The sequence below is a fragment of the Patella vulgata genome, chromosome 4, assembly GCF_932274485.2.
Source record: "Patella vulgata chromosome 4, xgPatVulg1.2, whole genome shotgun sequence".
NCBI lineage: Eukaryota > Metazoa > Mollusca > Gastropoda > Patellidae > Patella > Patella vulgata.
Window position 1 is genome coordinate 75,024,469 of NC_065882.2, and position 27,332 is coordinate 75,051,800.

Consider the following 27,332-nt stretch of genomic DNA (forward strand, 5'->3'; position numbering starts at 1 on the left):
GCCTAATCGTCAATATTATACTTGTATAGAAGTCATTGTACTACTGGGTCAATGAAAGGATATAATAATGATTCACATGATAAAGTACTATAGTAAGTTGACTCGTGTGTCTTTAGTTACAAACTATATTTGAGTAGCTAGACTTCCTGGTTTTGAAACAGGTTATTAATTCAATGTATGTGTGCAAATAATTTTCAATTTTAATCGCAAAAATGGTTCACTTTGTTCTTATGGATTACAAATTATGCATCTTGAGGACGTGCAGTCTAAAATGCACATTTTAAAGCTAGCACTGTAAGTTTTGTTCAACAGATATGACATTTTTTGTTATTTGGGGTGATAACCTAAATAAAGGGTGCTAAAGTCTAGCAGTTGCAAAAGTCTTGATAAAATTGGTGTTCAAAAGTTATTGATATCTTAGACTACTCAATACCCTTAAGTAAAACTCCTATTTCAAAAAGGAAAATACCCCCTCGGCCCCCCCCTCCTTCTTTATTAGTATGATTCTCTCCAAATCAGAATTAATTTTGTGATCTTGTTCGTGATAAATGATCTGATATCTACTGATTTAAGTTCAAGAAAGACAAGTCTTATGGATTACAAATTACAAAATGAAACCCTCATAATATTTTCAATGATGTGGTTATTATTGTTTCCAAATGAGTGAAGCTTCGTGATTGAGCTGGTCATGATGTATGAGATACCTGTTGATTTTATGGGCAGGTAGTACATGTATATATAGATTATAATAGATTATAGTAGGCTGGGTGCAGTGTATTTGTATTACCAGTTCAGGTACTCAACATGTCGAACACCTTAAATACCTGAAATACCTTACCTTTGATAACATTCTTATTAATAAAAGTTTAATCAGTCATCTACAGTACAAACCTAAACATTACAATATATAATTTAATTTTTTACATTATGAATTGTGCGAATTAGAGGAACTAAATTCCAAATGTAGATATAATTTTAGTCGTTTGAATTTTATGGAAAACCGAGGTCCTGCATACAGTGTACACATTGGTGTGCATGTTAAAGATCCCTTGGTAGTTGGAATTCGATGTAAGAGCAGGCCGTATCGCCGCTGTCCGGGCAGAGTTTCCCTCATAGCACACTGTATGACGTATGCCCATCTTCATTAGCACAGTCGGAGCACAACTGTAGGACAATAAACCCCATTTCATTTCATTTCATTTTTTATTCATAAAAACTTAAACTGAAATATTTTAAGAATCCTGCCCTTTCATTGGCTAGGGGTTTAGAATTTGTACAGGGTTTTTAACTCTCAACCAATGAAATCCATGTAACTGCATCTTTAAAATATTATAGTTTAAGCTTTCGGGAATTAGATCCCAATACTTTGATGTCGTCAAATTAAAGTGTGGATAAGATGTATTATTTTGGGACAACCTCCCGTCATTTAACTTTTCAATTAGAAAGAAGGAGCAAAAGTTGGTTTATTATATTAGTTTTATGTGGAGTTAAAAAATTTTGAAAACAGATAGTCATTTCTCTAGACAAATCGATTCGTAAAATGCAATCAAATCGTAATTTGGACATATTTCTTTTGGAACCCAAATCAGAGAGCAGATAATATTTTAGAGGCATTTAACTGGATAGAGTAATAACACATACTTGTATACTACATATATTTAACTGTTTTCCATATAGTTTATTACAAAGTGAAGGGGTTGTTTAAACTGATCAATAGACATGTTAATTTCCATTCAAGATATTAAATGTTGTCCTGTATTTTTGTGAATAGCCGTCACAGTCCCCTTACAGGAAGTTTGTTCTCATTCTAAAAATAGGTGAATGATTTAAAGACTATTATTAAGAAAATATCAATCATTTATTTATTCATTGAGCTAGAAAATTGGAGAAAATAATTACGATCATGTTTGTATTATATTAGTCAAGTTTATGGTGCGTTACACAAATATCCATGTAGCCAAGAGTTTAATTCACCTTGGCATTTTAATTGTGTATTATTAAACAATCTACACATCACATTCAGGTTTATTTTGGCATTTAATGCATTCTTTTTCAACAATTTTGTATGTCGTTTGTTCTTTTTGGTTCAGTGCTCTTGTATTCATCATCTTAAAGGTGTACTACTAATTGCGGCTGCAATTTGAAGATAAGGAAAGGAGCTCCTTTATAACAAATAGATTTTTTCTTGGTATATTTTTTCCAATTGATACCGGTACATATGTATTTTAACTCTTGATTTAAGAGGAAATTTATTGAAATGCCAGACAATGATTAATAACGTCCATAAAGTTTGGATTCCAGGAATGAAACATATGCCAGCATAAGCTAAGTCATCTGAATTGTCTACAAGTCAAAAACGATATTTACACCGTCTAAATATTTTGCCATATGGACTAGTTGGAACACTGATCTGCTGTGGGTGTATGTTTTGTTGCCTGGCAACCTATAGTTCTTTCAGTAGTTACCTGGGTTTTTCCGCTTAGTAAAAACAGAGTTGTTTACCGGTGGTCAACTCTGGTCACATGGCCGATGTCTTTAATTCTAGAAGATATAATAAACTCAGACTTAATTAAAGTTACAGGTACATTAAGTTAACTAAGAAATATAGCAGCCACTATCGTTGACATTGATCTGCAATACATTGAATCCAAAATAGAATATACATGATTTAATTTCTGTTTTAATGAAAGGTAATGATACAGTAATTATGTTGTTTTGAAACGATTCAATCAGATAATTTTAGAATTTAATAAGACTAGTCGTGGTTTTGAAACGATTCAATCAGATAATTTTAGAATTTAATAAGACTAGTCGTGGTTATTGCACCTTTGAAGACTGTTCGTTATCATAATTTTATACCTGACTCATCATCTTGAAGGATATCAAATCACATTATACACCTGTAGTAACATCTTTATACATCTAGACAGGCTTACTTCTAATTATCAACGTACACTATGTAATTAACTTAGAATGTAGACAGCTACTAATAAACAGATGAATTAAGATTATAATTCCAGAGATACATGTAATAAAACTAGAACCGATTTGTTATAGATATGTTTCTGTGGTAATTTGACAGTACAAAAAGTTTCTTCAGAATCATTTTTAATACAGACTTTTATACTGGGAGTCATAGTGGCTAAGTGAGTGAGATGCTGACTCACTAGCCTGGAGATCGTGGGTTCGCTCCTGGTGTTGGCCGTGAAAGTTCCTCAGTATTTTCCGACGTGGTTTGGCCTTGTCAGTGGTGCATCATGGAAGACCTGAAAAGGACAGCTGTCTAGTCATTTGGATGGGGTAAAAAAAACCTGGCAGTTGGAATTTGATATTTATAGAGTAGGCCGTAATGCCGCTGTCAGGTCAAAATTTCCCCTCATAGAACACTGTATGCCGTAAGCCCGTCTTCATTAACTGAGTCGGAACAGAACAGTGCGACGTTAAACCCCATTTCATTTATTTTTGGTCGTTTTAAGCAACTGTCAAAAATCAATCACTAAAGAAAGAATTCCAAGAAAAATGTTTAAAATATTCGGTTACCATATTGATAAACATCTCCTGTATAGAATATATTAGACGTTATTGTTGATTTACATAACTGTTTATATTTCCCATTAGAGACGCATAATCACTGCACCATGTCCGCATGATTTAAGCAGTATCAAATGAACAATAACAATCACCTAAGAGGTGTTCTGCTAATTGGCAACACAGTAGTAAGATAAATGACAAGGCTGAAAGATATGGGTAACAATTGCTGCTGGGAATATATGAAGAATTAGCAACATTGTTTCTTAGGAAATTGAATGTAGACCCAACATCAAACTTAAACATGCATTATGCAAGAGATAAATCTACATATTGCAGTTCTTTCTTTTGACCTGAAATGTTATATAAACTATCATAGTTAGTCCTGAAATGATGACCTTGATGACCTGATTTGTTTCCAGTGGAGGTTACCCCCCCTCTCTCTCTCTCTCTCTCTCTCTCTCTCTCTCTCTCTCCCTCTCTCTCATTTCATTATATCTTTGTAAATTTTGAACAGAATTGGACCATTTTGAATTGATATCCATTTCGTGATACAACTACAAATGTATATTGTAGAACAATCCCTAAAATGACTTTAGGTTTATCATGAATTATACCCACTCTAGCTACTATAAAAAAAATATCACCTAATCTTTTTTAAAAAGTATGGTTGTGTTGTTATTGAGTTCCAGTTATCTGAATTTTGGAATTAAGAGGAATTCTGAATTTTGGAATTAAGAGGAATTCTGAATTTTCAGAACATCAGAAATACTAGGCTTTTTGATAGATATCTGTCAAAAAAAAGGTCGATCGGTTACATGTGTTTCAAGTGCTTATCCATTTTATCATACCCGGTATGTAATTCACAATATTTATGATAATGAGTAGAACTAAGTAGGTATTTGTAGTCATTCATGTGTTTATGATAATGAATATATTGTTACATATATATACATGTACCCGGTATATATTATGATTGTGAAGTAGATCTTATTCTTTGTGAATATTATGACAGATGGTGCTCAATTTGATACAATCAATAAATTTATGTACCTAGACGCTGTGTACACAAAATTATACCATATCTAAAAGTATAACTCCTGTGTGACATTTCTGGTTTTTCAGTGTCAGTTACGCTATACTGTACATGTATTGCAAATTTTATATATGCGTATCCTTTACTTAGTACATACAGATACAGATGTGATATTAGCCCAATTTCCCAGTAAAAACTTTTTATATACTGTACTGTCGTTCTCTAGTAGATATGATCAATTTGTTTTATTGTGTTCACCAGGTAATTGCTACCTGGATGGTTTTAGACATGTCTCAAACAGTTATACCAGCTGTCAAATATCCCTTGCTAGCACAACATGATATTGTTGGAAAGCAATCGTTGAGGCATATGAAACTAAATCTGAAAGAAGAGGAGAATCAAAATCTAATTAAGATTCCAGCTCTGGGTGACAGAACACAATTTATATATAGAAAACAATTACTGGTTTGTGCACATATAACACAACATTTCGATAAGTAATGTGGGCAAAACTACTGTATACAGAGAGAGAGAGAAATGGGGTTTAACGCCCACTCGACACAAACTAGGTCATTTCGGGACTAACATATGGTTTAATTTTATTTCAATAATTTGCTTGCACGTATGGGTTTTTAGCAGTAGGAGGAAACCGGAGGTCCCAGAGAAAACCCACAAAGTTGGACTGGCGACTCTACTCCCATAAGGTTAGGCAGGCAAGTCTGTATACAAGCCTGTAATAATTTGCTTGCACGTATGGGTTTTTAGCAGAAGGAGGAAACCGGAGGTCCCAGAGAAAACCCACGAAGTTGGACTGGCGACTCTACTCCCATAAGGTTAGGCAGGCAAGTCTGTATACAAGCCTGTAATCAAAACCAAATCACTTGACTCAATGACCAAACGAACCCACAACAACCATACAGGGAGATTAACTGATGGTTATCACATTTCTAATAACATTATACCAGAACTGAAGCATTAATGGTTTAACCATTATATCACAACAAACAGTGTACAGAGATGAGAACTAACTTAGTGTGGTTTATACTATCAAATAGCCAATGGCGGTTAAACTAATTCTGGACAGAGGATGGCTTCATCCTTTGACATTTCAGATTATTGTGATATTTGTAACCCATACCAACAATTGACACAGAAGTTGTTTTTATTCACCGGTATACATATAATTTATTTAACTCTCACTAAAATACTATCTGATTCGACATTTCAATCATTTACAAATATAGGTTATTATCATTCTTGTTCTTTTACTCATTGAGAACAAAAATATCTATAGACTCTTCTTCAGAATCAAGTGGTTTTGATGTACATGTAAGTTATTTATTATAATAGAAAAGAAAAGATCAACCCACTCATTTATCAGAGATGGAAAAATAACCGTGAATAAAATCCTCATCAATAACAAGAAGCATGTTATTATCTACTTTGTTGTCTGTTTCTTTTGTAAACCGATTAATACACCATCTCCTCTTTGTCTTTATGTCTTCTATTCCTGTTTTCTGGTCTTGGAAGTCGTGTATTCATAGAACAAGTGTTTGTCCATGTGTAAATTACTGACGGGGGTCACTATTAATGGACACATAAACAAAAGAAACAAAGTTAGTTTATAAATTAAATGGCAGTTTTATATTTTTGATTCGTCACATGGAAATGTGGGCGTGTATTGCTGTTGTCTCCGTCTTGTGAACACTCTACAGACTAAATGTACATTACATGTGATCTTTTTAAAATTTATATGTTGCTTACATGAGTGAGATGAATTTTTCAAAACTTTCCAGTAATTTCATGGAAGCCTAGAATCTTGTGAATACTTTAACAACAAAAGTTACTATCCAGTCTCTATGATGGGTTGGATGACCGAATGGTTAGCGTGCGCGCGCTGTATCATAAAGTCTGTCATTGAGTCGACTGGCATGGTTTCGAATCCCCGGTTGTACGTGACAAGGAGTAGGGTCGCCTGTCCAACCTCTTGGGTTTTCTCCGGGTCCTCCGGTTTCCTCCCACTGCTAAAAACCTGTATGCGCAAGCGAATTATTGAAATAAAATTAAAACCATATGTTAGTCCCGAAATGACCTAGTTTGTGTCGAGTGGACATTAAACCTCATTTCTCTCTCTCTCTCCCTCTCTCTCTAGTCTCTATGAAATTCATTTGCATTATTCAAATTGGTGAAATGAAGAAGCTGATTGAATTTCAATAAGTTCCGTTAATTCCTATTAGAGTTCAGGTCCTTGTTTTATTTTTAAATAAAATAGAATCTTTTGAATAATAACGAAAAAAGTTATCATCCAATTTGTATGAAATTGAATTAGTGAATTACTCAAATTAGTGAAACAAAGCTGTCTAATTTCTGTTAATTATTTGACCCTATGACCCTAAAGATTTTGGGGTTTTTTTACCTTAAGATTAACAATGCAACAATTTTTGTGGATTGCATGGAAGATTCAGCTGCTGTGGGTGTATATTTTGTTGCCTGACAACCCACCTTTATGTAAAAATGTTCACAAAATATTGTGCAAACTATGATAACACTTGACTCAATGACGGACCTTATAATCTTTAGCTCAATTCCTTAAATGACAGGTAAAAGAAAGGTTAAATATTCTCAAGACAACACAAGGTATATAATGGACATAATAACTACTTCTCTGTTATTCAATAATGGCGTTTCGTAACACTGAAAACTTGACCTGACCCCGAGTTCACAAAACATTCTTGGACTTGTGTTAAGAATTTACACAAAATTGTTTGCCTTATTTTAACTAAAATATAGCCCTTTATCAAACTTTTTGTTGTTTTAATGTATCAAATACATCGATAAGAAACTATGTGCAAAGTTTTGTGTTTCTGGATCAAAAATATTTTTCATAAACAATGATTGAAAGTTGGGTAAATTTCTTAAGTAAACTCTGAGAATGCCTTGTGAAACCGTGGCCTGTATGTTTTACGAAACGTTGTTATTAAGCAACAAAGAAGTAGTTGCAGATCTACCCAGGTCAACTGCTATTTGACAGTAGGTGGGGGAACATTAACATAAAACCTTATTCTCAAGATCGATAATTCATGAACATCATGATCACAGTACGTGTATGTCATCCATCAAGCAACCTAATTTGGACAAAAAAAGGTTAGTCTTAATTGTTTTATTCTTTAAATTTCAGCTATGGTTTTCAGCAGGTGGGATGGCCTTCAACCAAACCTCCAACCTTAAAGTAAAAGATGGACAAACAACTTCAGCTGAGAATGCTCTATTAGTTCGCCAAATGGTAAGTATTTTCCTTGATTGACATTTAGTAATTAACAAAAGGTACAATTTTATGGATACACAATTACTCAGTTTAATACCAAGTGACGTTTCGATGAGGGTACATTTATCGTGTGCCTATGGACATCATATTGGTAGAATTTACAACTCCGAGGCAAAAGCTAGCACTCAACTAGCTCAAAGCTGGGCTGAACATTTTTAAAAATTGGTAGAACCATTATTTTTCAGGAATTGTTATTAGTACAGTACAAATTCTCTAAGCCGGCTTCTGAAATGTTTGACACTTACTGTTATCTTGTTAGCCATCAATTATGTAGTCTCTAATAACCAGGTTAATGCCTTATTGGTTTTGTTATTACAACAAGATATTTTAGTAGAACCACAAGTCTTTCAGTGAAACCAGGTCAAAGATGATTTGGCACAGATGTTTTCCTCAATATTCATTGGATACAAAAATATATGTCTATTTAACACACACATAATTTTATATGGTCCTTACACTCAGCTTGGTATCAGACGCAGCTGCTTGTGTTTTATTAACAGACCATTTCAATAATTAATGCCCTTTAACTTTTCATAACCAGATCAGGTCTGGTGAAATCTACATAATTACAGTACTTTTATTTTAATAGTTTTCCATTACTAGTCCATAAATATTTTATATCCTGGCCAGAAACGGCCACAGATCAGCAATGATTTCCTCACTGACTTTAATGTTAATTCTCGTCTCTTAGACCGGTTCTAACTTTTTTCCCAATTTTCGTTGGGCAGAATGCTTTCTACCACAGATGGAGCAACATGTGGCAACCTCTTGCTCAAAAGCATGTATGAGGTTCACCATGGAAAACTTGAGATACACAAACTGGAAGTAAAGACCAATAAACGTGCAATTTGCGGCTCTACATTTCAACCTAAATGTAACCAACCTCGCAACCATTGTATCCTTCCACCTCAAAATCATGAATATTCACCAAAACCTGGCAGAAAATGTATTTTCAAACCCTTGTCTTCGATTCTACATCAAAAAGTCAACAAAAATCGCCATGAAAAAGGGGGAGAACGACTAAAAATAACGTTCACCCTACCTTCGTGGGTGACGGCGTAGGAATATTTATTGAGCTGTGTCCAAACAGTGAGCAAGGGAGATAAATTGCTGAATATGCCCATCTACTCTGTAAAAGTTTGAAGGGGTTTTCCCTATTAAACATTTGTTTATCACACGATTCATTCGACTGTATTGTCATTATTCAGCAAACCCTGACAGGAGAATATATATAAAACTCTTGCTGTCACATGTCAACAAAAGAAGGAATGCACTAAGAGAGAATGAATGACATTCATATATTTTGTGCATGTAAAATTGTCATGTCTCCCAAATGCTTTCCTGCAGTAGATATAAAATAGAACAATTTAAACTTTAAAAAAGAAACGAAAGAAAAGCAAAATGAAATACAACCTGTGTTTTAAGCATATTGTTAAGAGTAGGCCCTAGTGCTGCTGTCAGGGCAAAATTTTCCTCAGAGCACACTGCATTGCATAGGTCCACCTACATTTGCCTGGTTGGTGCAGAAAAGTATTGTAAGATTGATGGTAAAAGGGAAGTAACTCTTGTGAAAGTAAACTGTGGTGAGAAATGTTAAGTTGATGTGTAACATGAATGATATCATCAGAAGAGAAAAAGACAAATGTGTACTCGACAAAATGACAGAGTGAGAGAGAGAAATGGGGTTTAACATCCACTCAACACAAACTATGTCATTTAGGTACCAACACATGGTCCAAATTTATTTCAATAATTCGCTTGCGTGTAAAGGTCTTTGGCAATGGGAAGAAACCGGAGGACCCAGAGAAAACCCATGAGCCTACAAAATGACAAACACCAGCTAGAGGACATGTGGCTTACAAAGTTTGAATTTTAGCCTGACATCATCTGTGACTGGTGTTTTATTTCCAGACAGGACTAACTTGACTGAAACACACCATGATACTGCAGCACCAAAACCTGTGTTTGTTTTACACGGGGATTGAATGGTTAGCACGTGCATGTTGTATCATAAGGTCTGTCAATGGGTCAACTGGTGAGGTTTCGATTTCGGTTGTAGGTGACAAGGAGTAGGGCCGCCTGTCCAACCTCATGGGTTTTCTCCGGATCCTCTGGTTTCGTCCAGTTTCCTCCCACTGCTAAAGACCCCTACTCGCATGCAAATTTTTGAAATAAAATTGAACCATATGTTAGTCCTGAAATGACCTAGTGGACGTTAAACCCCATCTCTCTCTCTCTCTCTCTCTCTCTCTCTCTCTCTCTCTCTCTCTCTCTCTGTTTTACACATCTGGAAACATATCCTGCTGAATGGAATATTGCGAGTTGACTAAACAGCCAATAATGGACCAGAATATAATTCAATGAAATGAAATGGGGTTTAACGTCCTACTGTTCTGCTCCTAACCTGGGCTAATGAAGACGGGTATACGCCATACAGTGTGCTATGAGGGAAATTTTGCCCGGACAGCGGCACTACGGCCTACTCTTATATCGAATTCCAACTGCCAAGGGATCTTTTACGTGCACGCCAATGTGTACACGGGACCTCGGTTTTTCGTCCCATCCGAACGACTAGACAGCTTTCCTTGTCAGCCCCTCCGTCCTGCATCACTGACAAGGGAGAACCACGCCGGAAAATCTGGATGAACTTTCTCGGCCAATGCAGGGATCGAACACCCGACCTCCAGGCTAGCGAGCTAGCGTCTTACCCACTTAGCCACGTGATCCCCAGAATATAATTCATATTGAGATCAATATTAGTAATATATTTAGAATAAGATTATTATATTTTATACACAACAATTTCATTATCATATAGTAATCAATTTTGAATCAATATATAAAAGCTGGTTGTGTCATGTTTCAAGATAGAATCTGTCACATTTAAAGGGAAATAACTCTTGTTACACCCTGACAGATTCATTGTTCTAGCCTACTGATTATTGATTTGCAAGCATCTTAAAATTTAACACATATAATTGTAGAATCAGATATTATCTATTTATATTTGGAAATTATAACCTAAATTACATCAGTGAAAGGAAAGGAATTGATTCTTAAGCACAAAAATTACATCCTATCACATACAAAAGTCAGATATGATACCCCTGGACAGTGGCACTACAGCCTACTCTTATATCGAATTCTAACTGTCAAGTATACACATTGGCATGCACATAAAAGATCCCATGACAGAGTTTGATATAAGAGTAAGCCGTAGTGCCGCTGTCCAGGCAAAATTTCCCTCATAGCACACTGTATGGCATATGCCGGTCTTCATTAGCCCAGTTCGGAGCAGAACAGTAGGACGTTAAACCCCATTTCATTTCATTTCTGCACAAATACTTGCTACAATAATGGATGTACAAAATTAGTAATGGCGCAGACGCCTGTACATCTTAATATCTGAAAAGAGAATTTTAATTTTTGTTCAGTTTCCATTTTAACACATAGATTAAAACGTAACATCCTTTTCTAGTGAAATTGTCCTTATTCATGGTAACAATTTTGTAAAGCATTGAGGAATAGTTTTTTTTTTAAATTTAGATACAATGCAGTCATGGTGTTTTTGAGAAAAGGAATGGTGAGACACCTAGCTAAAATGGGCTGTGGGTAAACACTCTAGATCTATTTGGTGTTAGATTCAGTTCATGCCAACATTGTTGAACTCTTCCGGGAAATTGATAATTAGTATTCTAGAGTTGATTACTATTTAGTCTGGCGTTGATTAGTCAATGGTAGTCATACCCGACTCAATAATTACTATTTAGTCCAGCCTTGATTAGACAATAGTAGTCATACCACAGTCATTGGTGGATTCTACAAATCAATTAGATACTCACCACAGATCAGTGTTAGGAACGAAGGTGTCTAGAAAGTAAACTAACTTAAGGAATCGTTCTAGAACTTATACTCAGATTATCCAGATAACTCTAAACTAAAATAGCGCAGGATTCATTCCTTCAAAGTAATCGGTTTACCTTTAATCTAAATTTTATAAGCTGGTGCCACTTTTCATTTGTTTGGTTGGGGATGCGTTAGTTGAGCCGTAAGGCCACTAGAATCTAGACTCTCGACTAAAATATCTCAGGTTGGAATCCAGGGTCCTGTTTCTCCAAATCTTAACTAAAGATAAACTCCAAATTTTAGTAGATACTTCAATTTTGATTGGCTAAGCACTAAAATCAATCTAATATTATCCAATCAAATATCGAAATGTTATTTTCTTAATGACCAAAGTATTGCGTTATCGAGACGTTAAACCCCATTCCATTGGATAGTAGAAAAACTTCTGTGCAAATAAAAAAAGAAATTTGTAGTCTGCGGTTCATTAATTGAAATTGAAAATCTTCAGAAATAAAGATCCTCGCTGTTCATGCCCGATATTTTCTCTGGCAAATAAATCCAGTTATCCTTAATGTATTAAATAACCATTAGCTTTCAAACAACTAACATAAAACCTCCATTTGGTGCTAAATATTCCTGAAGGTCTCTTGTCAGGGAGATTCTATTAGAAAAAAATCATTACATGAGGTTTGTTAGATCCGAATATATTTACTGTCTGTCACTCTGTGTGTCAGTGAAGAGAGCTGTCTTGATGTATATTATCATGTTTGTCAATTCCATGTTCTGAAGACACTATAAAGATGCCCAAATAAGGTCGTTAAACTTACATAATGGCTGTCTTAATGCTTAGGGAGAAGCGCATAAAATTTAATGACATTTCTTCCCACAATGGTCCAAACAAGGTGTTAATTTTCTAATGGACGAACCACAGCCATTGTATTTTTTGAGCATTTTCTGGCTTAAAAAACAAATTCAATACATGGTTCTAATGGCCCTTGTCCTAAAGAGATATTAATCTGTCCATGTGCATCAAGGTGAATCTTTGGGGCTGAAATGCCATTAAACCTTATTTCATTTATTCATTATTTACTATAACAAAAGTTTAGAGATACATAATGGAAGATTAGATAAAGGTTTGACTAGATAATGTAAAGGGAATATGCTGAAAATATCAGGCAAATTGTTTCACTCTTAAACCGAGAAAACCTTTTATTAAAATCACTGGAACCTCGATTGTCATTGTCACGATAAATATCAAAGTCGCGATTATCGATTTTTGTGGTTAATCATCAATAGGAGTTGAACAGCAGATCAGATTCAAATCCAATGAAAATTGGACATATAATATGACACAGAGGGTTGATTATGGTGTTTTCATGTTAATAAATGTCTATTTAAAGGGGAATTATGGGAGATTATATAAAGAGTTGACAGTTCTCGCTTTAATAGTTCAAAAATAGAAAACGTAAAGAGAATATGCTGGAAATTTAAGTCAAATTTCTTCACTCTCAACTGAGATATTAGCGATTGAATTTTAGGCCTAGTCTGCATCATCATTACTAAAGTCGGTAGGATGAAAAACAAGGTCCTGATTATCCTTTTTGACTTTAAATTATCCATCACAAAATGTATTCAAATCCAGTAAATATCACAGGCTAGCAATGGCACTTAAATTAATAATTTAGATAACATTTCAGGCCTAAAGAAAGACCTGCAATGGGCGGATTTAGCTCTTGCATATAATTCATGTTTAATTTTCAGTCACAAAAATAAAGGGATGAGTTTTCAAGCTTAAGAGGTTTTAATTAGTCATCTATCAGTGCTTGAAGATCCTGGAAGACATTAATCTCTCGAGATAAACAATGGAAATGAAAAAAGGAAAGTTATACTGTCTGAACCAATATACATACAGAATATTTACATGGATGTGACTGAAAATAGAATCTTATTCAAATCTCTGGCCCAAGAATAGAATCGTGGTATGATTATACATCGACAATCTTACACAAAATAAATGTCTCGGAATAAACTCAATAAAGATCGGAAATGAATTATTCATGTGAGCAAAATCATTTATTACGACTAATATCCAATACTTAGTTAGTATAAGGTAGATTGAAGAAGAAATTAAAGATATATTATGGGAGATTAGATAAAGAGTTGGCAGTTCTCACTATAATAGTTAGAAACTAGATAATGTAAAGGGAATTTGCTGAACCGAGTATTTAGCAATAGAATTTTTGACCTAGCCTCGATCATCATTACTAAAGTCGGTACTAGATAAAAAACATATTCTCAATTATCCATTTCATTATTTAATCATGAATGAAAGTTGAGCAGCAAATCGGATCCTAATCCAGTAAATATTGCAGGCTAGCATTGACATCGAGAGTTGATTATGGTCTGGATAAGTTAATTAATGTTTAATGTCTAATTAATAATAAAGATAACATTTCAGGCTTAAAGAAAGACCAGCAATAGGCAGATTTACCTCTTGCATAATCCAGTGTATAATGCATGTTTAAGAAATGATTTGGAACTCTTAATATTATATCAAATGTGCTAAATGCGGGTAATTACATTTAGCTTTAGGAAGTATTTTAACATAGAACCAATTATGATCTGTAATTTTTAAATTAAAGCAAAGGATGTTGTATGAAATTATTCCAGAAGAAAAAATGTTAAAAAGTAAAAAAAATCTCACCTAATTCTTAGATATTTTAGAATTTAGCTCAGTTGAAACAAATATTGAGCACATATATATTATACAACGAAAATGCAAGTGTTGATGGTTTGCAGAATTCTTTTTAAGAGATACACACAAATGGGTAGTGTATGAAACATTAAAATATATACATGACCGGTGCAAGCAAAATCAAAATAAATTTCTGAAAGCCACAACTTTTGGCTTTAAAATGCAACAAGAATTGCCGTTCAGACTACTGGTTATAAAATTATTTGACATGAAATTGACAACTAATTTCGATTGTTTTAGTGAAAATCTTGATCATGTCTGATTCATCATGATTTTTTAAAATTAAAATCAATTTTTGAGGCATTTAGAGTTTGAATAATTAAAAATGATTTAGAATTCTGAAAGAAAACATTTCAAATTATTGTTTGGTGATGATAACTGAAAATCAATAATTTTACCACTGACTCTGTATATAGCCTATAGAGCGAAATGAATGAATGCGATTTCCGACTGATTTTGCTGGCGCCGGTCATATAGTGCTTTTTAAAGACACCAATATTTTGTTTGTAAACCACTATCATCTTCTAAATACAAGGATAAATTGAACTCCCTCAATTGAATCCTTGCATTCACGAGTCAACATTCTTGTGAATTCTCCTGATTACAATTGTTTACGTGAAACGAAAGTCTATTGAATATCAGTAATTTCTGATGATAACTTTCAGAGTTATTGTCCTTGATCTCTTTCTAGAACAATGACAAACGTTATCATATAGTATGTTTGTTATTTATGTGCATTTTTCAAATTAGTGACACAAAAAAGTTTATTGAATTTCAACAATTTCAGCAGTTTTTACTTCTAGAGTTATTACCCTTGTTCTAGTAGTAAAATTTTATGACCGCTCTATCAACAAAATTTATTGTCTTCACTTTAAATTAGAGAAGCACTGAATCCTGTGGAACTTCAACAATCAATGTTGAATACTTTTAGAGTTATTGGGGGGGTTGGATGGCTGAATGGTTAGCGTGCGCGCACTGTATCATAAAGTCTGTCATTGAGTCGACTGGCGTGGTTTCGAATCCCCGGTTGTACGTGACAAGGAGTAGGTCACCTGTCCAACCTCGTGGGTTTTCTCCGGGTCCTCCGGTTTCCTCCCACTGCTAAAGACCCCTACGCGCAAGCGAATTATTGAAATAAAATTAAACCATATGTTAGTCCCGAAATAACCTAGTTTGTGTCGAGTGGACGTTAATCCCTATTTCTCTCTCTCTCTCTTTAGAGTTATTGCTCTGGTTATAATGGTAGCAAAACATTATGAATGAAAAAGTAAATAAATTGGTGTGTATTTATCACGAACAAACAAATCCCGAGATAATAACATGATCACGAGATAAAAGGTGGCTATCTGATTATTATATCAAAACACTCTAGGGTCTAATTAATCTGGAAATTTATGCCCTGATAACTCCGAATTAAATTATCCCTGGATTCATCTCCTCAGATTAATCTGTTTATAACTTTAACACAAATATTTTTGTGGAGTCATGGTTAGTAAGACGTTGGTTCGTTAACCTGAAGGGCCTGTGTTTGATCCCTGGGTTGACAGAGAAAGTTCATCGGTATTTTCCGGCGTGGTTCCCTCATGTCAGTGGTGCAGGATAGAGGGCTTGGCAATGGACAAATATAGTCGTTCGGATGGGATGATAACATTTGTGTGCACATTTGTGTGCATAAAGATCCCTTGACAGTTGGAATTCGATATAAGAGTAGGCCGTAGTGCCGCTGTCCGAACAAAATTTCCCTCAGCCCAGTTCGGAGCAGAACAGTAGGATGTTAAACCCCATTTTCATTTATATTGGTCACTGGTGTGATTGTCCTTTGACACAATTTGAATGATATAGTTTTATAACCTTATAAGATGGAGGTTAAGAACTCAGTAAGCAAAATCAGACATTACGCTCTCGTCACATCATAATAACCATCAACAGGGTTAAATGTCAGTCGTAAAGTCATTATGTCTTTGACAATGACATGAGACTAATTTATTTACCAATTGTTCGTCTGTATTGAAGGCTAGAAGGTTACTTTCTTCCCGATCTTCCATAACTCGTTTATCTCGACACCAGTGTCTCTTGAGTGCTTTTTGTATTCCTTCGTTAAATAATTCATCAACTTAAGGAAAGAATTTGAAAGCTTATATAGAAGTAAATCCTTGAATTTATCGCAGCTTACCGTAAAAGTCATATGAATACTGTGGCATTATAGGTATAAGAGTACCTTTCTTTATTTATTTGGATAAGTGTATCCAGAGGAATTAGTGGTGAAAGGCTTACTAATTGGGTAAAAGCTACACCATTTAGAAGATACATGTACTATTCTTAGTTCGATTTGTTAATTGTCGTTAACCTATATACATGTAATTTAAGAAGTTCAGTTTTGAGTGGGAAGACATTTCTTGTAGACTACAAGGAGGTAGCCATTTCCCCTCAATCTACGTTATGAATTGTACAAGCCTGAAGGTAAATATCCCCATTAAAGTTAAACCAGAAGGTGGGAGAGAGGCATCCTCATTGTCAGGCAGTTTTCAACAGGTTCATTTTCCCTAGAGAAGACAATGTAAAAATGATAGTATAGATGACAGAAATGGTATAATTTGAAAACCACTTTCAGTCCAAACAATTCATGTGATTTTACTGTCTACATTTCCTATTTGCTTCTTTGTATTCAGTTTTGTTTTGTTTTTTTGTGACGATGGAACATGTACCCTATATGTATTGAATACTGAAGCGTTTCTTAATTGAATTTAGAGTTTAGACTACTTTTTTATACATTTCACCGATGTGGTTACTTGTATAGTTGAATTTTACTACATATGCTTACATTCCTATTTTGTGTGGCATATGGCAGATCGTAACTCATGCTAACATTACACAATGGGTTCTTTGGGTTGTATTCCTAATTGTTTTCAAATTTGAGTGAAGTCTGTGTCACTACAGACCCGGAACTGTACAGCGCAGTGGACGCTTACGGCTAGCCCCCCTTGATCCATTCACTTTTTTTTAATTGTCTGTATGTTTGTGTTTTCCTGAGTATGATGTCCTGTCCGTGTGTTTGTTTTTGTGTGAATTTTGTGTGGTGTGGTCCCCCTGCACTTACTATTTAAACCCCAATTGTTAGGACCATATACCATTAAACAATTAATTTGATTTATTTAAACCCCAATTGTTAGGACCATATACATCAAACATAATGTTATTAAAGAAACATTTTCATTCCAAAAGTATTCAAATCTATTAGATCTGTTTGAAGTTCTGGCCATTTGAAGTTTACATTGGTTCTATTGATTTTACAACACCATCTCTTTCTCTTTTAAAATTAGATAAATATAGATTATTAAATCTTTTTAATACAAGCTAATCCATTCTTCATGAAGTTTTTTAGTCCGATATACTTAATTAAATAAATATAACAACAATCTTTACATTAAAGTAGTTTTGAGTTTTGAAATATATACATGTACATACATGTATATCAGGCCCAGAGTTCACAGATTTACTCAACTTTCAGTCACTGTTTATGAGAAATATCTTTGATCCAGAAACACAAAACTTTGCACATAGTTTCTTATTGATGTATTTGATACATTAAAACAACAAAAGTTTTATAAAGGGCTATATTTTAGTTATATTTTTAGTAAATTCTTAACTTAGTTCTGAGAATGCTTTGTGAGCTCAGGGCCAGAATGATTAGCTTGTTGAACCTTTAAATCATTTGAGTTTCGGTTGCTTATATTCAGTTGGTGATTACAACAACAAAACCACAGCCATTATGAACTTAAACTCGGGTCCTGGAGATTTAATTGGATGATTGAAGTTTCCTTTTCCATAAAAAAATGTAATAACAAATTTACAATTGATTTCTGTTTGTAATAGAAATAACAAGATACAGATCTTTGAAGTTACAGCGGTCTAATTACCTGTGACATTTTCACACAAACATTTAATTTGAAAGTTGTGTTTTAATTAGAAACAAATATTTGGACTTTCATGTTGATGTCATGGTGATAAATTACACACCACGTAAACCAAGACCAAATATTCATTGAAAATAATGTTTCTGAAGACCCATTAACTGGAAAATCTTAAAGGGAGCCTAGTCTCTAACTCAATATTATCCGTAGTCTTCAACATTGTAAACATGGCTTATTAATTAATCCTAATTTGTCACCATGATTATCTCTTGATAGTTGGAATTTGATAAAAGAGTAGGCCGTAGTTCCGCTGTCCGGGCAAAATTTCCCTCATAGCACACTGTATGGCATATGCCCGTCTTAATTAGCCCAGTTCGGAGCAAAACAGTAGGACGTTAAACCCCATTTCATTTCATTTGACTTGGCAAAATTTACTGGATAATCAGCCACATAAAAAAACAAACTATCGGTTACCCATGGGCAATGGATCTTTTGTCAGATATTGAAAACCGACCCAGAACCTCCCTGTGTTGAAGACTAGGAGCCGTAGGAGGTTCTGGATGACCCATAACACACTGCATGGCTCGATTATGACCGTCTTTAATAGCCCGGTTGGTGCAGAAAAGTAAGACATTAATCCCTGTTTCATTTGATTCCCACCCATTGCTTTTTGTTCTGTTCACAACAAAATGGCAACTGTTTTAATATTTTGGTTAAATAAATATTTGTTTCTGATGTGTTACAAGTTTTTGGTTTCACTGCTTGTCCATCAAATGAAATGAATATAAGGGTCAATAGTACAATTACAGATTAGATCCCAAAATAGCTTTTTATATGTGTAACCTGACTGAAATTAGCGCAGATCCTTGCTGTCAGTCTTCAAAGTTAACCTGACAGTAAGATCTCTATGGTAACACTACTTAATCATTTCTAGACACTTAACATCCCTAAATCAAATTAGAACATTAACCGTATAAAGAAAACTATGAAGAACCCCAAGTAAGCTTATCAATTGATATCAATATTGTTATTAAAGGTTCTTTAACATTACCTTGTCATGTGATTGGGAGATTACAAAGCTTGCTGCGTTTTTTTGGATAATGATTTATTAATCTCTCAATAGATATATATCATCGTGAAAACGCTATCCGATCTATATTCTTTGTGAATTATTGTCTGAAAAAGGTCTGTAACGCCATACACGGACGTCTTTAATAATGAAATATTGGTACAAGCCTATAAAGTAACAAGTAAATGAGATTGCTATGAATTTATCCAGACTTTAATGTAATATTTCTCCTGTCGTTATCGGATTTTGTATCGGAAAAAAGTCGTGTTGTGATTACATTAGCTATATAGATGGTGATTGGACAGTAAAATTTCTTTTGTTGTCCCGACGCCATATACATATTATATACTTACATGTATATTATATTGACTAACTATACATTAAGAGCCTGGTGCTTTAATCTTTACGGTTGACAATTCCAGATAATAGATCAAAAGGTTGCTATTAAATCTGAAAATCAATTTTATCCTTTGAGCTTCAAGAAATGATAATTATTGTATAGAAAAAAACCCCATGGTGTTTTTGTAGCTTGGGGTTTTATATATTGAAGCTTTCAGTTCTTGAGGATTACAAATTAGAGATGAGCTGATTTATTTCTACAGTATTTTTCTGTGGCATTTAAAGTTGTATGAACAATCAGATATTGTTTGTCAGGATAAAGCATTATTTAATAATTTATTCCATAAGTATGTGTTATACTACAGACACAAAATCCAGATCAGAATTTGAAAGAGCTTTCAAAAGATGTATAGTCAGTTAGAATTTGGTTTATTATTTGAAATATGCTTTTCTGCATAGAAAGTTTTTAAGAAACTTGTATAATTAGTCTTAAAATATGGTAATAAGATCATAGATATTTTCCATTTACCAGAGGGCGGGGACTTTGTTTCATTAATGAGATCATCACTTTTTTATCAATGAGATCAATATGTCAATTTATCAATGAGGTAGAGCTTTTTTTTATACGTTCAGATGGAAATGTGGTTGTATATTGCCGTCGCCCCCATCCGTCGTCCACAATTTTCTGTGAACACTCTACAGTCTATATTTATCATCTGGTTGTCTGGCAACCTATCTTTTATCAATAAGATCAAAGCTTCATTTCATCAGTGAGATCAATGCTTTTTTTTATCAATAAGATCAACGTAAGTATGTCCCAAAATAATCTAGTTCCTTTGTGTGTTTAGTAGGCATAAGCCCTATTTCTCTCTGATGAAAAGTTAGAAGTTCACTTTCAAATTCATTCTGAAATTCAAATTGGTGGTCTTAGAGTCAGAGATTAAAGTCTGATTTCTCAGTATACAAACCACAAAAAAACCCCACAAAGTTGACGAATGGGAGATTGATCAAACGTCTGTCTTTAAGTCATGGTTCAACATCGGATTTGATATTTAAAAACAATGATTGATCTATGAATTTTGATCGGCCTGACCCAAAGACTTTAAAAAGATGGGAAATTGATCAAGGAAATGATCGTGTCTGAGATCCCAATGATTAAGATGTAAAGCTGGTCTTAGTCTTCTCGTTATACTTAATACTTTCTCCTGCCTGTTCTTGATGAGACCTATTCAATAACCATGAAATGCTATCATTGCAAATTCAATATAAATGGAGATCGTATAAATACTCTCTTTAATGCCGCTCATACATTTATGGTTGAATTATAGCTTGTCTATAGACCAGGTTAAATATGGTTGCTTTCTGCTTCAATGACATATTTGATTACCTTTTTTGGAATGGTGGAATGAAATGTACCGTATACCGGCATGTAATGTCTGCTATTAATAGATGTCTTATATATATGTAGGCTGGAATGGCATTAAATGTCAAATTGCCAAAATACTCTGATCAATTTTAGACTGACAATTGGCATTTTCTGTGGTTAAAAGAACAATTAAAAACTGAAAGCACTGTGTTGCCAGAGTTATTGCCACTGTCACTAAAGCATGGAAACTTTGATGCCACTGTACCTTTAAAATGTTGTCAGTGGGCGCATATTTGTTGCCTGGCAACAGTGTATTATACTTTTTGAATTGACATGGCTATAAAGTCACTGGTTGAAGTAAAACTGTAAGTTAATGTGTAGGAATCAAGAACGATACTGGAGTGATTTTGTTCTGGTGTCCTCACAACAATTCACACCACTTGAGCAAAACTAAGAATTGTTGAACAGTTACATTGACATTTTTCAATATTTACCGATAACTACGATAGACAATTTATTTCCCTCTGAGTGTGAAAAATGATCCTGGTGTTCACAATGATAGATACTTGTATGTATAATAAATAGTTTTAACTCGTTTTGATTTTCTGTGCCATTTTAGGATTATTCTTGTGAAAAATACATCAATAAATGATGTCAGGAATTAATACTTTTATCTATGGCAACTAAATTGTTTATCGTTTCTGTCAAGAAATGAGAAAGATGCATACACTTTCATTTACGGGAAACTTTTGATGGTGGGTTTTGAAAAATGAATTGGCAAAAATTTACCAAAAAGAATATTTATCATGTTTTCGATTGAGTTCGTTTGTAAGATGTTGCTTTGCATCAGTTTATTCGATTTTTGTTTTGTAAAGTTACTTCCCCTGTCATTTAAACCTTGTAAACAATCTACTGTTTAGAGTTTTGAGATTTTCCTTCAAATTTGCTGTCTTTGTTTAACAGAGAATGCAACGATTTGTAGCAGCATTACTAGTACCATATTCATGAGATCGGTGTTCTGGTAGTAGATATTGTTTTCATATGCCCTAGCGTATTGGACCGCAACTTCTTGGATTATGGCCTCTGATTTTTTAGCTTGTTCTCTGTCCATCTCTAGAAACCCCAATGACAGACCTTATGATGCAACGCGCACACACTAATCATTCAGCATGGTTTTGATCCCAAGTTTGTAAGTGAAAATCAGTAGGGTCATCTGGTCAAAACTTGTGGGTTATCTCTGGGTCATCTGGTTTCTTTCCACTGCTAAAACATCCCTATTACCCCTTTGGTAATTATGTTATTACCAAAATAACCTAGTTGGTGTTGAGTGGACATTAAACCAGATTTCTCCCTCTGTTGATTTCCTTCTTGAATTTCACTTTTCAGCACATATACCTCTTCTGTTATTTAGTTATTTTTAAAATAAATCCACATTAAAATTACTGTTATTATCATTAGAAGTCTGCCTGGAAGGCGGGTGTTTGATCCCTGCATTGGCAGAGAAAGTTCATCCAGATTTTTTGGCGTGGTTTCCCCTTGTCAGTGATGCAGGACCGAGGGCCTGACAAGGACAGTTGTCTAGTCATTCGGATGGGACGGAAAATCAAGGTCCTGTGTACACATTGGCGTGCACTTAAAAGATCCCTTGACAGTTGGAATTCGATATAAGAGTAGGCTGTGGTGCCGCTGTTCCGGCAAAATTTCCCTCATAGCACACTGTATGGTGTATGCCCGTCTTCATTGGCCCAGTTCGGAGCAGAACAGTACGATGTTAAACCCCATTTCATTTCATTTTCATTAGAAGTCTTTTTGAAGGTAATTAGATTGATGCCATGCTATTAATCAGAATGAAGATGGTATTAAGTCTGAGTGAAAGTTGTGGTTGTAGCAATACATCCATTTTCAGATTAAAAGACAAATCAAGCTTATTATTGTTTTGTTTGGAGAGTCAAAGAGATTGATTACTTCTTTTTGCTTTGTTCATCATTCATCAGACTTAACAGAACATTTCTCTTTCAAGAAGGTGGGGGTGTTGCATGCGCTGTAAATAATAAGATCTTCTGTCATTGAGTCAATTGGACCTCATGGGTTTTCTCTGGTTTTCCGCCAGTACTTAAAGACCCCCATGTACAAACAAAGTATTAAAATAAAATTGAACCATATGTTAGTCCCGAAAGTGACCTAGTATATATGTCAAGTGGATGTTCAACCCTATTTTTCTCTCTTTTAAAAGAAACTTTAGTTTCATCAAGTCTCTGCCTCGAGTCATGTTTCTGACTTTTTGTTGTGTTAATTATACAACTTTTTGTTGTGTTAATTATACAACAATTTTTAATTGAAGAAAAATAAGTGCGGTGACTAATGCTACACAGTGCCCCTAGTGTACATGAAGAATAAATAGTCCCAGTCATGGTCAAATGATTATCAGATTTTTTATTAGAAGAATGCGTCAACTTCACTGAGAAATATAAAACAGTAAAAGATTTGTGGTGTGGGTTGACAATGCTGTATCCGAGTATAGATGTACACAGATATGATTGATACTTTAGCTGAGTATATAAAGCTACAGTAATTTGACTGGGGATAAACATGATTCTCATCACCAGCTTATACTCTAGGGATTTCCAGTTTCCTCCCACTGCCACAAGTTATGGAATCAAAATTTACCAAATTAGTCCCAAAAGACCTAGTGCTCTTTCTCACTCTCTCACTCTATCTCTCAGCATGAAAAGACCAGAAAGTGGGAAAGATTGATAAGGAGGTCTGATTAATTAAGGTTTGCCCTTTTCTTTAAATGTAGACAATTTATAGTCTAGCACCACAAACTCTGAGAGATCAGTGAACCTCTGTTAGCGGTTGGTGATAACATTGATGTCTTGTAATTAAATCTAACAGTAGAATAGAATTACCAGATCTCTCTATGCTGCTGATTGAACACAAATTATGTCAACATGACTCCTGTGAAGTTCCTTCAGAGATAAGGATTAAATCTAATTTGATCAAAGTGTTACAACAAAGAAAACATTCATTCTAGTAACATACTTTTCCTGTACTTTCTGTATTAAATTTTAAAAAAAAAAATGCTAGAGAAAATGAAATAAAATAAAGTGGGATTAACATTCTACTGTTCTGATCCAACTGGGCTAATGAAGACAGGCATACACTATACAGTGTGCTATGAGGAAAATTTACACTGATATAATTCAGTAATTGAGAAACAAGTGTTGGTTTTTTCTCCATTTAGCAAATTATGTCTTAATTTTAAGTGGCCGACATAATGCTTTTAATTGTTTAAATTGAACTCGAACGGAGTAGGTGGGTAATCCAATTACATTTTAAAACTAGAAGTTCATTTCTCTTCTTTTTTTTTTGCGGGGTTAATTTCAACCCAACATTAGTGGTCCGTAACTAATGTCAGTAAAGAATGAATGTAATGAAGTTTAACATTTACTTTCCTGCGCTGATGTCAGTGACTTCACCGAATAATAGATCATCTGAACTAATTAGAAAAATAGGTCTCATAATTGGTACCAAGATGAGTTCTTGAAATTCTATGAAAATAAAAACATCTCTTGAACATATTTTTTTATCTTGTGAAAAAAAAAAATTGCCATATCATATAAATTTCTTTTAATATTTATCACCAAGGAATACAAAAAAATAAATGAAATTCACATATGACCTTTTTATTCTTGAGCTATGGAATCTTGAAGGTTTTCCACAATTGAAGTAAATTATTATTCCACTCTGTATAAAGTTATTTAAATGGGTTCTGTCCTTCCATTCTGGTTTGATTTCTGGAGCATATCTTGGAAACCACTCTAGATGCATCTTTACCAGACTTTGTACACCCATCAACCTATTACAGTACTTGGATCACGGTGGCTAAGTGGGTAAGATGCTGGCTCGCTAGCCTGGAGGTCGGGTGTTCGATCCCTGTATTGGCCGAGAAAGTTCATCCAGATTTTCTGGCGTGGTTCCTCCTTGTCAGTGATGGGACGAAAAAGCGAGGTCCCGTGTACATATTGGCGTGCACGTAAAAGATCCCTTAACAGTTGGAATTTGGTATAAGAGTAGGCCATAGTGCCGCTGTCCGGGCAAAATTTCCCTCATAGCACACTGTATGGCATATGCCTGTCTTCATTAGCCCAGTCAGAGCAGAACAGTAGGACATTAAACCCCATTTCATTTCATTTCATTTCATGTTTTGTGTTGAATGCTATTTTTGTATGTAGACTAATGATGTTGGTGACTGATTTATAAGTCATCTTGTTTGAATGCCACAATATGATTTTTAGTACAATTCTTATTGATGCTTACTTTATAAACTCTGATATAATCGTGATACTTTTTTTTTTTTTTTTAATAATTATTGGTTTTATCGTGGATTCAGGGGCTCGGGGGAATACGTGATCTTTCACAGTTTGCCCTAAGCATAAGTAGAACCTTGTTGATGGCACTGATTATTATTAAAGCACCAGTAGTATTATGTCTAACCAGAAGAATGTTCACGAGTTGATCTTTATGTCTACACTATAAATAGATCAGTAATTATACTATTCATTGAGCTTGGCTGGATATACCATGGTCTCGACTGTCTTTTGTCTTGCTTAAAATCCCATGTTGACAGGTTAATGATCAGGATTAGTGTTTCATCCCCAATTCTTTTAAAGTCTAACGATGCAGGTGCTTTCATCACAACCACGTAATTTGTTCAATCTGCAGACGGTCATTTGTATTTTTCGGATAATATCTCATTTTTCACAGCTTATACACACTAAAATGTACCGAAATGGATAAGGTGTATCATTGAGTCAACTAGCGTGGTTTTGAATCCCCAGTTGTACGTGAAAAGGAGTAGGGTCGCCTGTCCAACCTCATGGGTTTTCTCTGGGTCCTCCCACTACTAAAGACCCCTACGTGCAAGGGGATTGATGAAATAAAAGTAAACTATATGTTATTCCCAAAATAACCCAGTTTGTGTCTAGTGGACGTTACAGCCATACATATAATAATAACCAGACAGTTCCCCACCCTATCAGTGCACAAATCACAGAAAATCAATTGTATTTATTGTTGAAATTGTGTAATATGTTTTTGGGAAAAGTTAAGTTGTGTCACATAATTACCATATTTAAGACATTTGTGATGAAACAATGTATGTCCTGTTTTAACTAGTAAGTGTACTTCTAAATAACATGTAAACATTTCACTAAACCTGTGACGCAAAATGAAACTAATCCAGTGTCAGTAGAGTTGAGTAATTTTAGCCCACTACCTGTTGTAAATGTATCAATGAATCGTGTTATGATGAAATGTTTAGTTCAACTGTCTAATATGATGTTTACATGCTAAGGCAAATTAATAACCTCCCACTCCCAGATGAGTTAATTTAACACGACTGCAGTGAAACCGCTATCAAATCTTCATGTAGTAATTTTGTTTTAGAGCTCAAATTGTAGATCACAGTATCCTGATTAGAATGATTTTTGTAGGCCCACAAATTTTTCGTCACCCTTTTCCATCTGTCAATTCGGGGGGTTGGATGGCTGAATGGTTAGCATGTGCACGCTGTATCATAGGTCTGTCATTGAGTCAACTGGCATGGTTTCGAATCCCCGGTTGTATGTGACAGGGAGTAGGGTCACCTGTCCATTCTCATGGGTTTTCTCCGGTTCCTTCGGTAGGAACGCTATCCTGCCCTGTCCAACTACAACTCGTGTAAGTAATATGTGGTGGCATTCTTTTCCTCCCTTCCCAATTGTTCGTAAGACTACTACATAATAATTATGAAGTAAAAATAGAATTCTTTTCTTGTTCAGACTTTTAAGCCATATATTATACAACCCACCTTATCATTTTAAGACCACACAATTGCGAAATTAATTTAATGGGGTCAATTTTATAGTTTGCTACACGTTTAATGCACAATAATTTAAATCAGACATGAAGATTATGTAAAAGGTGGATTTATAGTGGGGGAGTGTGGAGGAGGCGTACAGGGCCAGTTTGGTGCATAATAGTAGGATGTTTGACCACATTTCATTTTCAGTTGTCCAGATCAAACCCTCCTTTTCAAAAGAAAGGGTAGATCTGCTTCTGTTCTATATGGATTGCCGGAGGATATATAATTCTAAAAAACCAGACTTTTCTTTAT

At 34.6% G+C, this 27,332-nt stretch overlaps 1 protein-coding gene across 7 annotated transcripts in view; it reads left to right on the plus strand.

The window, feature by feature from the left end:
- Positions 1–27,332, plus strand: part of LOC126819279 (transient receptor potential cation channel subfamily M member 3) — a 194,069-nt gene that overhangs the window by 26,260 nt on the left and 140,477 nt on the right. For all 7 annotated transcript variants that reach the window (XM_050547244.2, XM_050547243.2, XM_050547241.2 and 4 more), the window contains one exon: positions 7,743–7,847. In XM_050547244.2, coding sequence (XP_050403201.2) covers positions 7,743–7,847 — 105 coding nt within the window. The remainder of the gene's footprint in view (positions 1–7,742; positions 7,848–27,332) is intronic.